At 50.4% G+C, this 16707-nt stretch overlaps 1 protein-coding gene across 8 annotated transcripts in view; it reads right to left on the bottom strand.

The window, feature by feature from the left end:
* The window catches only part of Apba2 (amyloid beta precursor protein binding family A member 2), a 205318-nt gene that overhangs the window by 11140 nt on the left and 177471 nt on the right, over window positions 1-16707 (bottom strand). For 7 of the 8 annotated variants that reach the window (XM_057756304.1, XM_057756302.1, XM_057756299.1 and 4 more), the window contains 4 exons: window positions 5713-5858; window positions 4714-4749; window positions 3123-3209; window positions 1705-1890 (listed from right to left, as the gene is read on the bottom strand). In XM_057756304.1, coding sequence (XP_057612287.1) covers window positions 1705-1890; window positions 3123-3209; window positions 4714-4749; window positions 5713-5858 — 455 coding nt within the window. The remainder of the gene's footprint in view (window positions 1-1704; window positions 1891-3122; window positions 3210-4713; window positions 4750-5712; window positions 5859-16707) is intronic. The other variant, XM_057756305.1, reaches the window with a different exon arrangement.

A 16707-nucleotide genomic window follows, 5' to 3' on the forward strand; every position in this document is an offset into this window, starting at 1 on the left:
CGTGTCCCCTCTCTGAGCAGTTGCTCTGGGGTGCCTGACAGAGCCAGAGCAGTTTTTTTTTTTTTTTTTCTCACTCCTTCAAGTATTATTTGGGTTCTACCTTCACTGCACTCCCAACTCGATCTCCTGCCCGGTGGATGGCAGCTAATGTCACAAAGACAGCTCCTACCTCAGTCTCTGCCAAAAGATGTCTGCCCCGGCTGTGCCTGGGCCCCTCCCATTCCTTGCTCCTCCACGATCTGCATACAAGCCCCACTGCCCGCTGTCTCTTGCTCACACCACATCTCAGTTGACATTTACCACAGCGGCTCTCTAGGACATCCCCAAGCACACGGACCTGTCTGTCCACTTGTGCACAGAACCTCATATGGTGGTGCACACTCATGCACTAGCAGGCCTGAACAGAAAGAGCAGGCTTCTAGTAGAAAACTCCATTGCTTCAAAGCACTTTCAGTCGGTGACTTAGGGAAAAGATAACAGCTCTCATACCCTGGTCTGAACCTTGTTTTCAGAGAAAGATTCTACACTGTGTTTCAAATGTTGAACTACCCAGACCCTACATTGATCCAGTAATGCTTGCAAGCCCTCCTGTGAACGAGCATGCCTTAGTCCCTGCAGAGATTGGTGCTCCTACAATATTGCCACCACTGACAAAAGCTTGGAATGGCCTCTTCACAGAAGGTCAACAGAGAAAAGATAACAGCTCAACCACAGCCTTCCTGGAGGCCAAGGACCTCATCGAAACACTGGAGCCCCCCTATCCCACGGTCACCTCAGGTTCTGTTTCTGTTGTTTGGGTTTCTTGGTGTTGTTTTTGTTTGTTTGGTAATTCTGATTGACACACATGATCGATCCCACGGCCTCAGCTTCAGAGGAATGGGATTACAGGCTTTGGTCACCCTAGGATCTTTCTGCTATGTGCATGTGTGCATGCTCTGCTATGGTATTTAAAACTTGAAAAAAAATGTTTTAAGTTGTTACATGGTTAAAAAAAAAAAACACAGCAAAGGCAAAGCCTACATAACCTTGGTGAAGACACATCCTTCTATGTATGCTTGGCATGTAAGCATTTGCATGTGTGCATCCTCGGCGTGTAAGCGTGTGCATGTGTGCATCCTCGGCGTGTAAATGTGTGCATGCTCGGCATGTAAGCATGTGCATGTGTGCATCCTCGGCGTGTGAGCGTGTGCATGTGTGCATGCTCGGCATGTAAGCGTGTGCATGTGTGCATGCTCGGCATGTAAGCGTGTGCATGTGTGCATGCTCGGCATGTAAGCGTGTGCATGTGTGCATGCTCGGCATGTAAGCGTGTGCATGTGTGCATGCTCGGCATGTAAGCGTGTGCATGTGTACATCCTCGGCGTGTAAGCATGTGCATGTATGCATGCTTGGCATGTAAGTGTGTGCATTTGTGCAACCTTGGCATGTAAGCATGTGCATTTTCATAAGAGAAAAGTTAGGCAAAGATGAACTTTATCTCTGAGCGAGAGGCTATGCAGAATGATTTCTTTGGTTAGATAGTTGTGATGTATTTAACAGCTCCAGAAGCACCCGTGCTATGAAGGGAAATAAACCTGTTTATTCACAGATACAAGTGTGAGGAAAGGCACCGACTCCTCTCAGGGATGGACTCTGGAGCTAAGGGGCTGCCAGCTTTCGGGAGAGCAGCCAGCTCCCCACACCCTACATCCTAACCTTACTTACGTCCTCTGACTCAAACACGTGACAGATCATCTTGTACTGCTTCTTCCCCTCCTGGGCCCCAGGGGTGGTCTCAATGCAGTCCTGAGAGGCTGACCGGGGCATGCGGCGTCTGGCCATCAGAACCACGATGTTGCCGATGTCTGCAATGTAGGAGATGGTGCGCAAGGCGTGGTCCATCATGGTTTCCTGCCAGGGAGGAGGAGAGGCCACGTCAGGGAGCACTGAGGAGGAGAGGCCACATCAGGGAACACCGAGAATATTCGTCTCAAACAACCAGGCTAACACGGAGTTTTGTAACCTTGGGCCCAGGTCACTCGAGTGCAGAAGGCAGGGCTGTCCTGTACACTGGATGATGGTACTGGCATCACTGGCCTCTACAAACTGGATCCCCAAACCAAAAATATCAGGGTGGGGGCATTGAAGTGGCCCTTGTTGAGGGCCACAGCTCTAATTGACATAGTGTTTCACGATGGTCCTGGACAAAGTGGCCTGGGGTGGGGCTATTCAGCCATGGAGGAGAAGCATCCATGTGCTGGAGCGCATCTCAGTAACACGTATGCTTCCACACAGGCTGACTCCACGTCCTCCCGGCTTTCCTGTGTCAAAGCCAATGATGAGTTTGCCACAAGTTCTAAGAAGAAGTAGCGAGCCTGCCTGTGGTCAGCAAGTCTCCAGAGTGGTCCCTGGCCTGGCCCATTACTCTTGATGTCTTTTGTCACTTGATGGGCATCTCCTTGGGCATCATGCCCATGACCCCTTCCGAACAAGGCTGCACACAAAGGCTCTGAGAAACTAATCAGTTGCTCTTTGTGCCTTTGTTCTCCTGTCACAAAGAGAAATCTGGTGTCTCTGAGGCTCTGACCTCTGGAGTTCTCTTCCTCTGTATACACCTGATGAGGCAGTGGTCTATTTGCTGCCAAGGTTATGGGGAGGCTCATCAGCCACAGCACTGGGAAGGTGGGGGCCGAGTCTTTGTCAATGAAACACTGGTATCTGAGATGCTGGCCGCTAGCCAGAGCTCCCAAATCTTTCCCCAGCTCTGGCTTCTCAGACAGAAGCTGCCACTGTAGTACCTCACTGTCCCTGGCCACGCCTGGTCACTTCAGCCTCTATCCGCTCACCTGTCCCCGCCCTGCAGCCATCAGCAGTGCTCCAATTTTCCATTCAAATCACTGTCCTGCTGCCCTCTCCCTTCCAGTTCATTCTAAACAGCGACTTGGAATAAACTTACTAGCTCTCTTGATGGCCCATTCCCCTGTCCCTGGGAGACGGCATTCTGGCACGAGCACCTTGAACCCAGGAAGAGAAGCACGGTCCTCCCTAGAAAAGCTCTCCTGCAGCTGGACGCCTGCTCTGCTGAGGCCCCAGGTGCAGCAGCTGGCTATGGTGATGTGGACAGCTGTCTGTCTGGAGCTTACCTGGGTGTCAGCATTTAAAACTTTGATCCTCTGGGTGGAGATGAAGAGGTCTACTTCTGTCAGCGTCTGAGCATCGCCTTCCGAATTCTAAGACAGAACCACAGATGTCGTCACACCCCAGAGGCCCACCACTGTTCACTGCCTTATACTGTCCTCTAGCGACCCTGAGGTGACACGGAAGGAAATACTAAACCAAAATGGAGCAGCCACTGGAAGCCTGCATGCATGCTTGGAGGGGAGCCCCCTTTTGAGTGTGAGCTCTCAGGGCACAAGGCACAGGGGAAAGAGGCAGCTTGCCATAGCAGGTGCCTGACTGGGGTCTTACTGCCCTACCCCCAGCAGCAGCAAGCAGGGTCCCTTGGCTAATTCTTGCTGGATGTGGTGATGGTGACTGTCATTACCCTCCAGGGACATTCTTGAGGTTGGAGACAGGGACAGTGGAAAATGTTCTCAAAGAAGCTTGCTTCAGATGTAAGCCCTTCCTTTCTACTTAAATGTTCATAATCACATGACTGCCCTTCCAAAGACCACCAGGAGAGACAGAGGACAGGGCTGGGCATTGCCTGACAGTGACATGGAGATGCAGGAGAAACTGTCACACTTTGGGGTCTCCACTGGAAGCGACTCAGCCCTGGAGCTGAGTAGCTAGCTGCTCAAGGCCTGCCCCTAAGCAGGGCAGCGTCTAATTGTTTCTCACACCTCTGAAGATACTGATTACCTCACAGCGGCACTGAGATAGAATCCCTCATCTCCTACCCGCCGCTCCCTTCCGTTTTCTCCTGTAGGGAAAGGGAGCCCAGCAGGTGTGGTTCTTTGGCCACAGCCCCAGAGAATGTTGCCACTTTGAGGACACGGGAAACTAGATTTCTCGTCGTGTAAATGTAAGGAAAGAAAGTGGGATGGATAGCAAGACACTGTGCTGTGTCTCCCATGGGCTTACCAAGGCCCTATGGCACCAAGCTTGCTGGAGTTTTATACAAGTACATAGAAAATAACCAGCATTTACGAAATGACCAGGTCAACAAACCAATGACTGTCAACCTAAGTTCTGAAAGTCTGCCCAGGCTTAAACGTTTTTCTTTTCCTTCCTTTTTCTTCTTTTTCCTTCTATTTCTTCTTAGGTGTACATACCAAGACCTTTGCTCCCTAGGCAGGTGCTCTGCCCCTGAACCACATCTGGGAGAGAGTGCAGTTCCAAGACAAACTACTCTTTCTCCCAGTTTAGTGGGTGAAAACTAACAGCCCAAATATCAGAACAACGCAGTTAACACTATAAGGCAAGCCGAGTACTAGACACTCTATGCTGTCCAAGCAAATGTCCTGTTCAGGAGTGTCCATGCAAAACAGAGTTCTGCAGACAGGAACCATGCTCCAGGACATGGGAGACAGTAGATAAGAACAGCTCATTAAAGTAAGCAATATGGCTTCATTCCCAAATCCAGCATTCTCCTAACAGAGAAGAAAAACCTACGCTCTGTGGTACTCCTTAAATGCCCACCAGAAGTCCCCATGCACAAAGGAAGCCAGGCACACACGCACACACGCACACACACAAACACCGCTATTTCAGGCTCACATGGGTTCTACACACCGCTTTTTTCTTGATCTTAGCAGCCTTCTGCACCCTCTGAGCAGCGTGGAAGAGAAAAGAACATCAGGAAGGAAGCTGTGGCAAGGTTATTTCAGCCTTGTGCTTACCAGAGAAAACTCAAACTCTGCAAGTCCCCTGAAGGGACCAATGGACAGTCACCACCCTGCTGAGAACACACAATAAAGAGAAACCATTCATGCCTGCCACCCCCAGGCGTAGAAATGACTGTTGACCACTCCATAGACCCGAGGATGGGATCAGGGACCAGGAAAGAGGCCAAGGTGGGTCAGGAGCCATAAGGCCCAAAGGGGCAGGCTGGGTCCAGCCCAAGTCCTCCCTACTTGGCTTATCTTCACCAGCATAGATGGTCTCGTGGTGCCCTCTGCTTCCATCCAAGGAGATTAGCATGTAGTGGGGGTGGGGGGCATTGTTCCTCTTCATTCCCACAGGCTGACAGTATATCCAGCTTCCACCTTATCCAGGGTGGGACACCAGCTCATACTGTCATGTCCCCTCCCCTGTCCTAACTTAGCTTCACTGGTATGGTCTCATGTTCCACCTGCTCATCATCACCTGCTGGAAAAACCACACAGGCCCAAAAGCCTACAGAGCATTGCGTGTGTCGGCTTTCCTCGAGGCTATGCATTTGAGTGACAGTTGATGTATTTTCCTTGCTTCTAGAAGCACTTTGGTGCTAAAAATACATGGTTGGGACCGGATTTAAGGCTCCAAACAAATATGCTTAAAGACTGGGATGCTTTAGAAGTGTCAGTTATCTTTAAAAAACTGTTCCCAGTGACTGGCTGGACCACATTTAAGGAGCTAGGGATGACTCTGCCCCGCTGAGCATTGGCCAGCCAGGCTACAGGTTTGGGATGCTGGGCTACGCCTGCTTTCCGTGCTGGACAAAGCTCCTGAAGCCCACTGTAGTCCCACGCTTCAGAGCTCCCCTCCCAGGGACCCACCCAAGCAGCCCTCAGGGTCCGGAAGTACCCCCACCTTGACCCTGCTGACAGCCTCCTGAGCCTGCATCATTCGGATGTTTTTGGAGGGGTTTCGCTCAGAGAGCAGCTGGGTGGAGCCCAGGTAGTTGGCTGCGAAGATGATCCCATCGATGAGGTCTTCTGGCTCGCAGGGCCCTGGAACTGAGGAGGTACAGAGTGAGTGACGCCCTGAAAGGGGACCACCAGGAACCAAGGGCTCACATGCCCGGCCCGGCACAAGGTGCATAGTCACCAGGACGGTGGAGCGGGAGGACGGAGCTGTGCAGCTGGCCTGCAGCTCATTGGAGGCCAGTACAAGTCACGCAACTGACACATGGCCGGATGGCTCTGCATGGATGGTGTGATGAGGGGACCTCTACCCCAGTCGACTGTCACTTCCAGGGTGACACGCAGCTGCTGGGACCCAGAAAGGACTGCCTCCAAACACGACGGCGCTTACCACATTTTCATGGAAGTACGTGAAGGGCCATGTTGAACTCTTTGGGGACTTTCTCTCCTCCCCTGTCCAGTCTGCTGCCAGCCTGCAGCTTCTCATCTCACCCAAACCAGGCCTCAGCGGGGCACCAGGGCCCTGATCTTATCTGTTGCCTCTAGACTATGGCAGCACCACAGATGCTCTGATGGCCTGCTCTGCCTCAACCATCCAGTGCAAGGCCCCTGGACACTGGTGCTCTGAGCACTGCGGCTGAAGACTGGCTGTCCCCGAGGGCACAGCGGATGCCCTGTGTCTATGACCTTCAGAGCATGCACAATGAAGTGAGACCCGAGATGGTTGTATCCATGCTAGGCCAAGTGCAGACCTTCCGCTGTGGTTGTTCCCTGAGAAGCTACAGTGGAGCCGCGTTCACATGACACACCTATTGTTGTCACTGCTTTAAAGGTGTGCACAGATAAATGTGAGCATGAGCGAGGGTGTGAAAAAGACAAAGGGTACGGGCAGCGGTAGACTGGCCGCCAAAGGGATCTTGGAACCAGTTCTCCATAGACATCAAGGAAGGAATGACTGTTATTTTAATAAATGGAAGCAGTAAAAGCTGCAGGTTAGTGGTTCATGGTTCCTATCTGGGCATCACAGCTCTAGTGTGGGATCCACTAACAGGCTTTGTAAGGGACAGGTGGTGACTACTTCACGGCTTGTCCTGTCTGTTACAAGGGCTGACTTCTGCACTTGAGATGCAAACGCTGAGGCAGGCAAATGGAAATGAATGGGTAGGGTGTATCCTCTTAAAGTTTTATTTATAACATTAGGTGTGACTACAGTTAGCCAACAGGCAACTTAATGTAGGCTTACAATGCTGTTCCCGCTGGTGGTCAGGCTCTCCCTGACCATCCTGCATGGACGGATGCTCCAGTGACTTCCGGTCTGCTGGCATAGCCCTTACACCAGTATAAAGCCATTGAGCTCCCCCACCATGCCACGTCCTTGGGGGAAGAAGCGTGCCCCACTGTAGAACTCTGTAGGTAAGTGTGACGAGTCAAGGAGGATGGGCGGGCCATCCTTCCTCAAGCCTGTGTCCAGAGGTGGACACCGTTCACCACGACAGCCAATGTGGCCTGGCTGACAGGGTTCCATCTGGAGAGCCTTGGAAAGGAGCCATGCTACAGGGCTGTCCTGGGGGCTCCTGCAATCAATAAGCTCGAGCTTTCTGGGTTCAAATTGGCAATCCGGCAAGCACCCAGATGCCCGGCAAATGGTCACACCACAGGTTGCTCCTCCTCCCACCGTCACTGTCACCTTGCTGATGGCCAGTGCAGCTGCATCCTGCTGCTTGGGTGATGTCTTTGGTACCACACTTCTTTCAGCCTCCCACCGTAGCACAGAGCATGGTGACTGTTGAGGTCAGAAAGACCCATCCAGCTGAAGCTCTCTGGTGGGTGTCAGGCTGGCACGGACTCTCGGGGAGCTCCCCTAACCTAGAATTTCCTCCTAGACTGTAAGGCTCCTATCCCACAGTGCTACCCACCAGTATGCCATATACACACACAGACATATGCTACACACATACATACACACACACACACACACATGGTGTGTGTGTGAGGGGGGGGATAGAGAGAGACAGACAGAGAGAGACAGAGAGACAGAGAGAGAGAGAGACCAGTTGCTGGGGAAGGGAGTGGCACATGCTGTGGCTCAGAACCTCACACACTGGCCCTGTACTCCTCTGGGGAATGGCAGGGTTGTGAGCTTCCAGCATTGAGGAGCTCTTGGCTCTTGGTGGAGAACAATAGCTGCCGTGGAAGACACCTTAAATTACTAAAGCAACAAAGTGCCTGTGATTATCTTAGCCCAAACTCAGATGACAGAAGAAGTGTGAGGGAACTGCTGGCACCTGAGGGAGGCAGGTCTGGCATCTGGTGGCCAGGTGCCTTGTCCCAGGGAGATGGCGTGTGTGAGTCAGCACTTCACCGAGTGGAGACAGAGGGAGCAGAGGGGTCACAACACTCAGAGAAACTCCTGACCTGTGAACTCAACGCAGCTGTGGTTTGACCTTCTACAAGACTGGGTTGCTCGACATCTCATCATGGAAGAGGGAGGGCTCATGGTTCCCCTCCCTAGGATCTATTAATGGTTGCTCATGGACGATGTCATTCTTCAGGGGCATAACTACTAGCAAGCTGTCATGTTCCAGTAAATAAACCCTCACCTATGCGTATAAGCTGCCAGTAAACACGGTGGGTTCTCTCTCTCTCCCTCCCTCACTTCCTCGCTCTCCCCCCCTTTCTCTCCTTGTATGTGTGTGTCTTTCTGCCTTCCTCTGTGTCTGTTTCTCACACACACCATGAAGACAAAACACCACAAAGACATGAAAAGGGAGTGAAAGGGGGGACTTATTGGGGAAGGGTTTCAGTGAGAGAGGGAGAGTAAGATGGGGTAACGGGGTATGAAAATGTCCAGAGTTAATTCTCAAAGAATGAAACAGAGGAATCAAGGCTTTGACTTTCAAATCTGTTGCGGCTGGGCCTCTGAACTTTCTCTGAGTATACAGCTGAGACTTCAGGGGGTGAAGCAAGGGCCCTGCTCAGCCCCTGGGCAGGCCTAGAGAACTCAGTAAGCCCCCGGGGTTGGGACAGGCATGCTCAAACTGCAAGACAGCCACAGTGGAGCAGAGTGGAATCAGGAAACTCCTCCCCAGTCAGGAATTTCCCAATCCAACGACCCTCTGGAATTCAGAGATCCAAAGTAGCTTTCTCAAGCAAGGTCTCTCATACCCTGCCCGCAAGGGCAAGACAGCCTCAACCGTCCCTGCAGCTCTCCAAGGTCAGGGCCTCATGGGGCTCTTCTTTCCATCAAAGGCACCGTAGCCCTAGGGCTGGAGCTGGCTGTTGGCAGCAATGGTCCTTGTCCAGATGTACCAGTCAGGGGGGTCAGAAGCCATGCAACACAAAGGAATAGGAACTATCACAACCCAGATGCTGCCACCCTGACTTCTGGGACTTCAGGCTGAAGGATTTCAGTTTTTCTATCACAGGCCACCTTGCCCTAAATTCTCTCCAGTGAACGCAGGTCAGAGATGTCTGTATCATAACTCATAGGCCTGCATCCCCCAAGTGGGGCCCAATGTAATAATGTGTGTGTGTGTGTGTAAAGGAGGAAAGAGTACTACTGTGTTCTGTGGGTGGTGCAGGGCCTTTATCTACCCTTGGTGAGACTCAGCCAATACCAGAGCCTAAGCTAGGTAAGTGTCCTCTCCTCTGGTGGGAGGTCAGGGCAGGAACGGGTCTAAATCTGACTCCCATTCTCAGAGGCTTCCGCCTTAAGGTTCTTTCGGTCGGCTCCCAGGAGACCTGACCAGCTTTCTGGACCTTGATGAGGCTCATGCTCCTGAAAGAACTGTGGACGGGACTGCTGCTCCGCACAACTGGAGCAGTGGAGGGCACAGAGCCAGCCCTGTGTGTGAAGGGCACTTGTTCTTCCTTTGCCCAACTCCAGCAGCAACCCTTAGCTAACACCAGCAGAGGGCGACGGCGAGCAGAGAAACGCCAAAGGCTTAACAGACAGGTGAGCCCGAGTCCCCAGAGGGCAATGTGCCCCCTTCCCGGCGCACCTCTGAGTCACACAGCATATTGTCCCGTGTGTACAGTTGACAGGGGTGTGGGACACCGTTCTTCCTTCCCTATGTAAAGCAGCCTTTGTTTTCAGCATGGTTAAAGAGCCTGCGCTCCTGCCCTGGAGAGTCCACGTGCTCTATCCATGACCTTGGGGTCTGTACTTGGACCTGAGGCTTCTTGCTGGCTCTGTGGACAGGGAGTTGCTGGGGTCTCATGGAGCTGTACCTGAGATCACCCATCTCTGCTACCTGGGGAGGACAATGTTAGGAGTGGGCAGAAGCTGCTAGCTCCAAAACTGCCCTCCTCTCCCTGGGTGCCAGAGGGCAGAGCTGTGGGGCTGGAGCACAACAGCTCTAAGTGGACAGAACTCTGTGCAGCTGGGAGCCCTGGGTGCGGCTGCCGGGTCTCACTCACCAGCCCTGTGTGAAAGCAGGAGTCCTAGCCATCAGTCCTTCACAAGCCCCTGGAAATAACCTCATTGTTCCATTTGATGAGAAAGACCATTTCAGCAAGGTCAAATGACTTTCCCCAAATCAGTCCTCCCTGCCTGGGAGGACTTGTGATGTCACAAAACATGGCTCACTGGCTAGAGGATGAGGCTGACACCAGTCCACAGGCCAACACAAGCTCATCATGAAGGACTGTGGTGAGTGCCAGGAAGGGAAGGTGTAGCCCCGGAAGGAGGAGCAGCAGGCCTGACCTCTTGAAGAGGCTGAGGAGGGCTGCCAGTGGGTGGGAGTCTGTAACACAGGACGGTATCAGTACCTCACAGAAGAGAACTTTCCAGGCTGAGGCAAGAGCAGGTGCAAACGTCCTGAGATGGCAGAGGGAGACGCAATTCAGAGGGACTAAAGGACGTCCAGATGACCCAGTGTGAGGAATGAGCCAGAAGTTGGAATAACTCAGAGTATAGAAAAAGCGCTGGCTAGATACGAGGACTCTGGAGCCATTCCAAAGATGGCCACTCTGGCCTAACAGTTGGGGAGCAGCCCAACCACACCACTTTCTCCAGAGGGACAAAACAGAGAGGAAGAACAGACAGCAGCTAATGGACCGTTGCAGGGGTCCAAGCAAGCAGGAGAGGATGCTGGGGTAGACCATGAGGATGATGGGACTGGAAGATGCAGTCCAAATTCAGGCTGAATGTGAGGTGTGGTTGAGGGGAACTGGAAAGAAGTTCCATCTGTGCCTAGATGACTGGAGCTTCTACTCACTGTAAAGGGTTCCTTGCAAAAGCACTGGCCTTGGGGTGAGGCTTTTGGACCAGGTTAGCTGCAGGGGCCAGGGCACCTTCCAAGAACAGCTTAGAAGACAGCCCAGGTTAGACGACAGAATAAGAGTGATCAGTGAGAGATGCCAACTAAAGTTGCCGGCATGGGCGAGTCACTGTGGGGAGGACAGGGAGTGAGGTGGCAGAAGGAGACCCCAGGAACCAGCTCTGCCAGGCATCATGACAGGAAGGGGTTTAGAGAGAGAGGAGACAAGCCCATCTGTACCAGGCTGGCAGGAGGCCATCTACAAGGGGCCCCCATGTACTGGGCATCCTGACAAGGCAGCCAGCGGTGACCTTGGAGCCGTTTCAAGGGCTAGCAGGTGGGAGCCAGCCCATAGGGTGAGGAGCGTGGGCAGGGGCAGACTGTGAGCCATTCCCCCGTTCCGGCTCCGAAGAGAAGAGGAGGATTGCCAGTGTGCAGGTTCGCAAGGCAGGCAGATGGATGCAGTAGGAGGGAGCGAGGAAGAAGATGCTCCAGATCTTGTAAGGATTATGATGTAGAGGGACACCTGTCTTCACAGCCTCAGAAAGGCCACAGATCTCACATATCACTCTAGGGGGTCTCATTAGACCACACATATCAAGGAAGCCACACAGGTCCATGAAAAGCCAACCCATTTGAAGGAGCCCCAAAGAGGGGAAAGAATGACCTCTCTTTCTCCCTGGAAAGGCTCTGGGGTCTACAGTGTTTCTCTCTTCACACCAGCCTAGCCCAGCAAGGCTCTACTCTGCAGCAGCTCGGGCCTCTGAGACGCCACCATGAAGAGCACCCTGTGCTGCTCATAAATGGTGCTACCGGTAAATTCAGACCTGACAGAGGCAGGGTTGTCATGGACAGGGACAACTCATAGTGACACAGAGTGGACGGCAAGGGTCAGTGGCCGCAGGAGGAGAAGCTGTGACAGAGAAGGCCAAAGCCAAGTCCATCCCAGTCCCCGACTCTGCTGAGGACACCATAAGCATTAGCTTGTGTCTGGGCATTTTTTTTTTCTGTAGCATTATTTGTAAAGGCAAAAACCTGGGAAGCCCTCAGGCACAGCTGAGCAGGAGCCATTCTACAGTGGGGTCCTGTTGAGCAGTTTGGAAGGCCACTAGCACCATGCAGCTCCTGGGCACATGGCTAGGGTTAGAAGGAAGGCATGATGGAGAAAAAAAAAATCTAAATACACCCCAATTACCTAAACAGAGGAAGGTAAGTTCACAACAAATACACATTAAACATTAACCACAGCATAAACCAAGTGTGTAAAGAAACTTCGTATAACCCCCGATAAAATCCTATTTAAAGCTTAAAAGACGTTTATGCATTATGTGTGCATTTAGAGGTATATATAAGGAACAGAGCATTTTAGAAATCTGAAGAAAGCCATGTTAAATGTTACAAATGGCTGTCTATATGGAGAAGTATCCAGAGAGAAGACAGGAGGTAAGGATCCAGGACTGGATGCCTCAGCACACAGCATACCTTGAGTTGTGACTTTAGACCCATGCAAGTACTTTTCATAGTCATACTGACAAAAGCTTAGCTCTCAGAATTAAAGAAAAAATGAAACAAAGGAATCTGAATGTTCATTTGTGACCTATTCAAACAACTAAACATGAGTCAAGCATTTTTAAAAAGCCACCGCAAGACACAGTATTGGTCTGGGATTGACTGCTGTGGGAAGAGAGGTACCAGGGACTCCCCATGGGCCGTGGAGACGGTTCCCTCCCCTCCTGAGGCCATTTGGTGGTACGCCCCTGCTGAACCTTGCTGCGAAGAATGAAGGCCAGGAAATCCTAACTGAGCCTACAGCCCTGCGTCCTCGGCAACGCTGATACTGTTATCTCTGGGACTGGAGTGTGATTAGCAGAATGAGACAAATGCATAATCACTTTGAGAATCAGAGCCTGGGACACGGGAACAAGAGAACATGAATACAAGAGCCCTGGAGCCCTGGCAAAATAACAGGGCGAATCAGTATGCGGCGCAACTTTGAAAATATAGCACACTAGTTATTGTTTATTGAGTATAATTGCATAAAAATTACCACCAAATTTAGTGGCTTTAAACACCAAACACTTATTATCTTGGGAACACAGCTATTTCTCAGCTGGGGCCTCTGGCTCAGGATCTCTGTGGAGGCTGTAGTCAAGGTAGCTGGGAAGCCTGTTACATTCCTAAGGCCTGAACAAGAAAGGCCAGTTCCAAGTTCCCTGCCGTGGCTGTTGGCAGAGACTTAGATCCCCTCCTTGCTGGCCTCTCTGTAGGGCAGCTCAGGACCACAGCAGAGCAGCTTGGCTCTCTTCGAGAACAGGCAAGATGGAGTGACGCGAACACCGCGCTCTTCCTATAACCTAATTTTGGGGGCGACATCCTAGTAATCACTTTCCCCAGCTTATGACCAGGGTGAGGGGCTTGCATGACCGTAACTGTCAGGAGATGGGATTGCTGGGAGCCTTGTCATATGTGCACGCCACATGTTCTCACTGCACACCACATGTTCTCACTGCACACCACATGTTCTCACTGCACACCACATGTTCTCACTGCACACATATGTTCTCACTGCACACATATGTTCTCACTGCACACCACATGTTCTCACTGCACACCACATGTTCTCACTGCACACCACATGTTCTCACTGCACACATATGTTCTCACTGCACACCACATGTTCTCACTTCACACATATGTTCTCACTGCACACATATGTTCTCACTGCACACCACATGTTCTCACTGCACACATATGTTCTCACTGCATACCACATGTTCTCACTGCACACCACATGTTCTCATTTCACACATATGTTCTCACTGCACACACATGTTCTCACTTCACACATATGTTCTCACTGCACACATATGTTCTCACTGCACACCACATGTTCTCACTGCACACATATGTTCTCACTGCACACATGTTCTCACTGCACACCACATGTTCTCACTGCACACATATGTTCTCACTGCACACCACATGTTCTCACTGCATGCCACATGTTCTCACTGCACGCCACATGTTCTCACTGCACGCCACATGTTCTCACTGCACGCCACATGTTCTCACTGCACGCCACATGTTCTCACTGCACACCACATGTTCTCACTGCACACACATGTTCTCACTTCCGAAGCTCTTCACCAGGGAAGCCCGACTGTACCCAGACTGTGTTTTCTCAACAGTATTCCCCCAGCTCCATGATGAAAGGATCGAATGATTCCATTCCAGGACAAAACAGTTTTGAATTATGCCAGAATATAATATTAGAACATACTGAGGCCATGCTAAGACTGAGGGACTAACAGCACAACATCAGTTGGTTAGACATGTGGAAATATCCCTAAGGAAGGTGTCTTCAGGGCCACCCTACTCGGCTGCAAGTCAAGGATGCACAATTACAGCCCCGAAGTCTGCCATTCACCTTTATAGATTGGTAGGGAAACCCATTATCTTAAACATTGTTAAAGAGAAAAACTCAAGACAGTGTTTCTTGTGTGCATTAGAATCAGGAAAAGTTCATCTGTATAGGAGTTCAAACAATCAACAGCAGGGACATGATTCTATCAGAAGAACCAATAAATGGATCTAGACAGTGATAAGCTTATTGCTGATCAAAAAGGAAAGAGGGACAGCCAGATGTAATACTATCTAAGAAGCTCTACCGAAATAATCAAACTTATTATGATTGGCCCTCTATCTATACCCTGACCATTTTCCTAGACATGGGCAGAGGGCCATGCAGATGACACCATCAGGAACAATCAACCAATCCCAGAGTGCAAATAAAGTGGCACTGGATGAATGATACAAAGAATTCCACATGTGTCATCAAGACCACTATGTAAAGGCAAGCAATCATTGTTAGCTTTGTCAACTTGTTACAATCATCTGGAAGAGTGACTGGGAGGCCTCCCTTGAGGAATTGCCTAGATTAGATTGACTGGTGAGCACGTCTGTGGGGTCTTGTCTTGATTGCTAACTGATGGAGGAGAACCCAGCTCAGTATAGGCAGTACCTTCCCCAAGCAGGTGGACCTGGATTATATATAAAAGCTGGGTAAGCACAGGGTCTTTGAGCAAGCCATCAGGCAGCATTCTTCCATGGCTTCTGATTCAAGGCCCTGCTGGAGTTCCTGCTCTGACTTCCCTCAATGATGGACCGTCGTCTGCAAATGTAAACCAAATTGACCTTTCTGCTCCTGAACTGAATTTGGTCACAGTGTTTTATCATAGCAATGGAAGAGAGAGAGAGAGAGAGAGAGAGAGAGAGAGAGAGAGAGAGAGAGAGAGAGAGAGAGAGAGAGAGAGAGAATCAGATGAGTGGAGAATCTGTAAGAGGAGGAGGGCAATTATAAAATGTATCAGCCAGGCTCACTGGGGACCTGGTTTAGATCTCTATTGAGAGGGACACTGTGCATGGGCGGACGCAAGCACTAGCTGGCGCTGAGGAACGCACAGAAATGACCGATAGCTTCATTTGTGGCAACGGCATTGCAATGGTTTTTAATAGCGTTCCCATATTTTAGAGATACATAGGTGAACTATTACAGGAAAAAATGGGATTGTTTTAGAGAACTTGGGGAGTGTGGGGTGGGGGTTAAGCACTATGGGTCACGAGGAGGTAGGCACCGTGAGCCTGAAGCCAGGGAGGGTGCATGGCAATGGGTCTGACTTTCTAAGCTTGGTATGTGTGAACATTTTATAGCAAACCAAAAGGACGGATCTTTTAAAAGGATGCTACATTTTTTAAAAAAAAAAAAAACTAGTGGGCATATCTCATTATTATATAACACCGTTTCTTATTTTCTGCCAAGCTCCATGAGATAAGAGGAAGAATTTATGGAGAACAAGAAAGGAGAGTGGAAGGGATTCTAATTTGTAGATGGTATGATTCTAAGCCGCGGAAGAGCCAAGAAGACAAATAAAAATCTATTTAGGGGAAAATAAAACTAAGAAAACTGATCGAACCAATGGTTTAGAATTTAATATAGAAAAGAAATCAATAGCTTTCTTTGTACCTACAAACAAGTCAGAAAATGTAAGGAAGCAAAAAGATAACATTTACCAAAACAACAAGCGGGATTAAGGACCAAAGAATAAAGGAAAAGGACATGTATCAGAGTTTCCAGACAAGCTTTAAAGACAAACACGTCTGACCCGATGGGGCGAGAAGCCTCTCTGGACGTCTGAGACGCCTGTGTTCTAGACGCTGGTACTTCCCCCTAACTAGACACACTGAATGGACGCCAAATAAAGACACCAAGAGGGCATTTTGTGTATGTACCTAGATAAGCTGACCCAAAAATGTACACAGAAAAATAGCCACAGACAAGTCTCCAGGGAAGATGGGGGGGGGGGGCAGGGAGAGGATGGCAAAAGTAGCTTCAGTCGGGACCTGGGAACCATCCCCAAATGGACCCAGAGCCAGAAAATACAGCAAAGGTAGTACCCTCCACACCAATGATGTCCCCCACAGCCAGTCAGCTGCTTGAGTACAGGGTGCTCAAAACGTGACCTCTGCTTGTATCTTTATTTTTTTTATTTTTTATTTTTTTATTCTTTTTATTTTTCGAGACAGGGTTTCTCCATAGCTTTTTGGTTCTGTCCTGGAACTAGCTCTTGTAGACCAGGCTGGCCTCGAACTTTACACCAAAAAATTTATAGATGGATCAGATT

The sequence above is a fragment of the Chionomys nivalis genome, chromosome 23 (assembly GCF_950005125.1).
Source record: "Chionomys nivalis chromosome 23, mChiNiv1.1, whole genome shotgun sequence".
NCBI lineage: Eukaryota > Metazoa > Chordata > Mammalia > Rodentia > Cricetidae > Chionomys > Chionomys nivalis.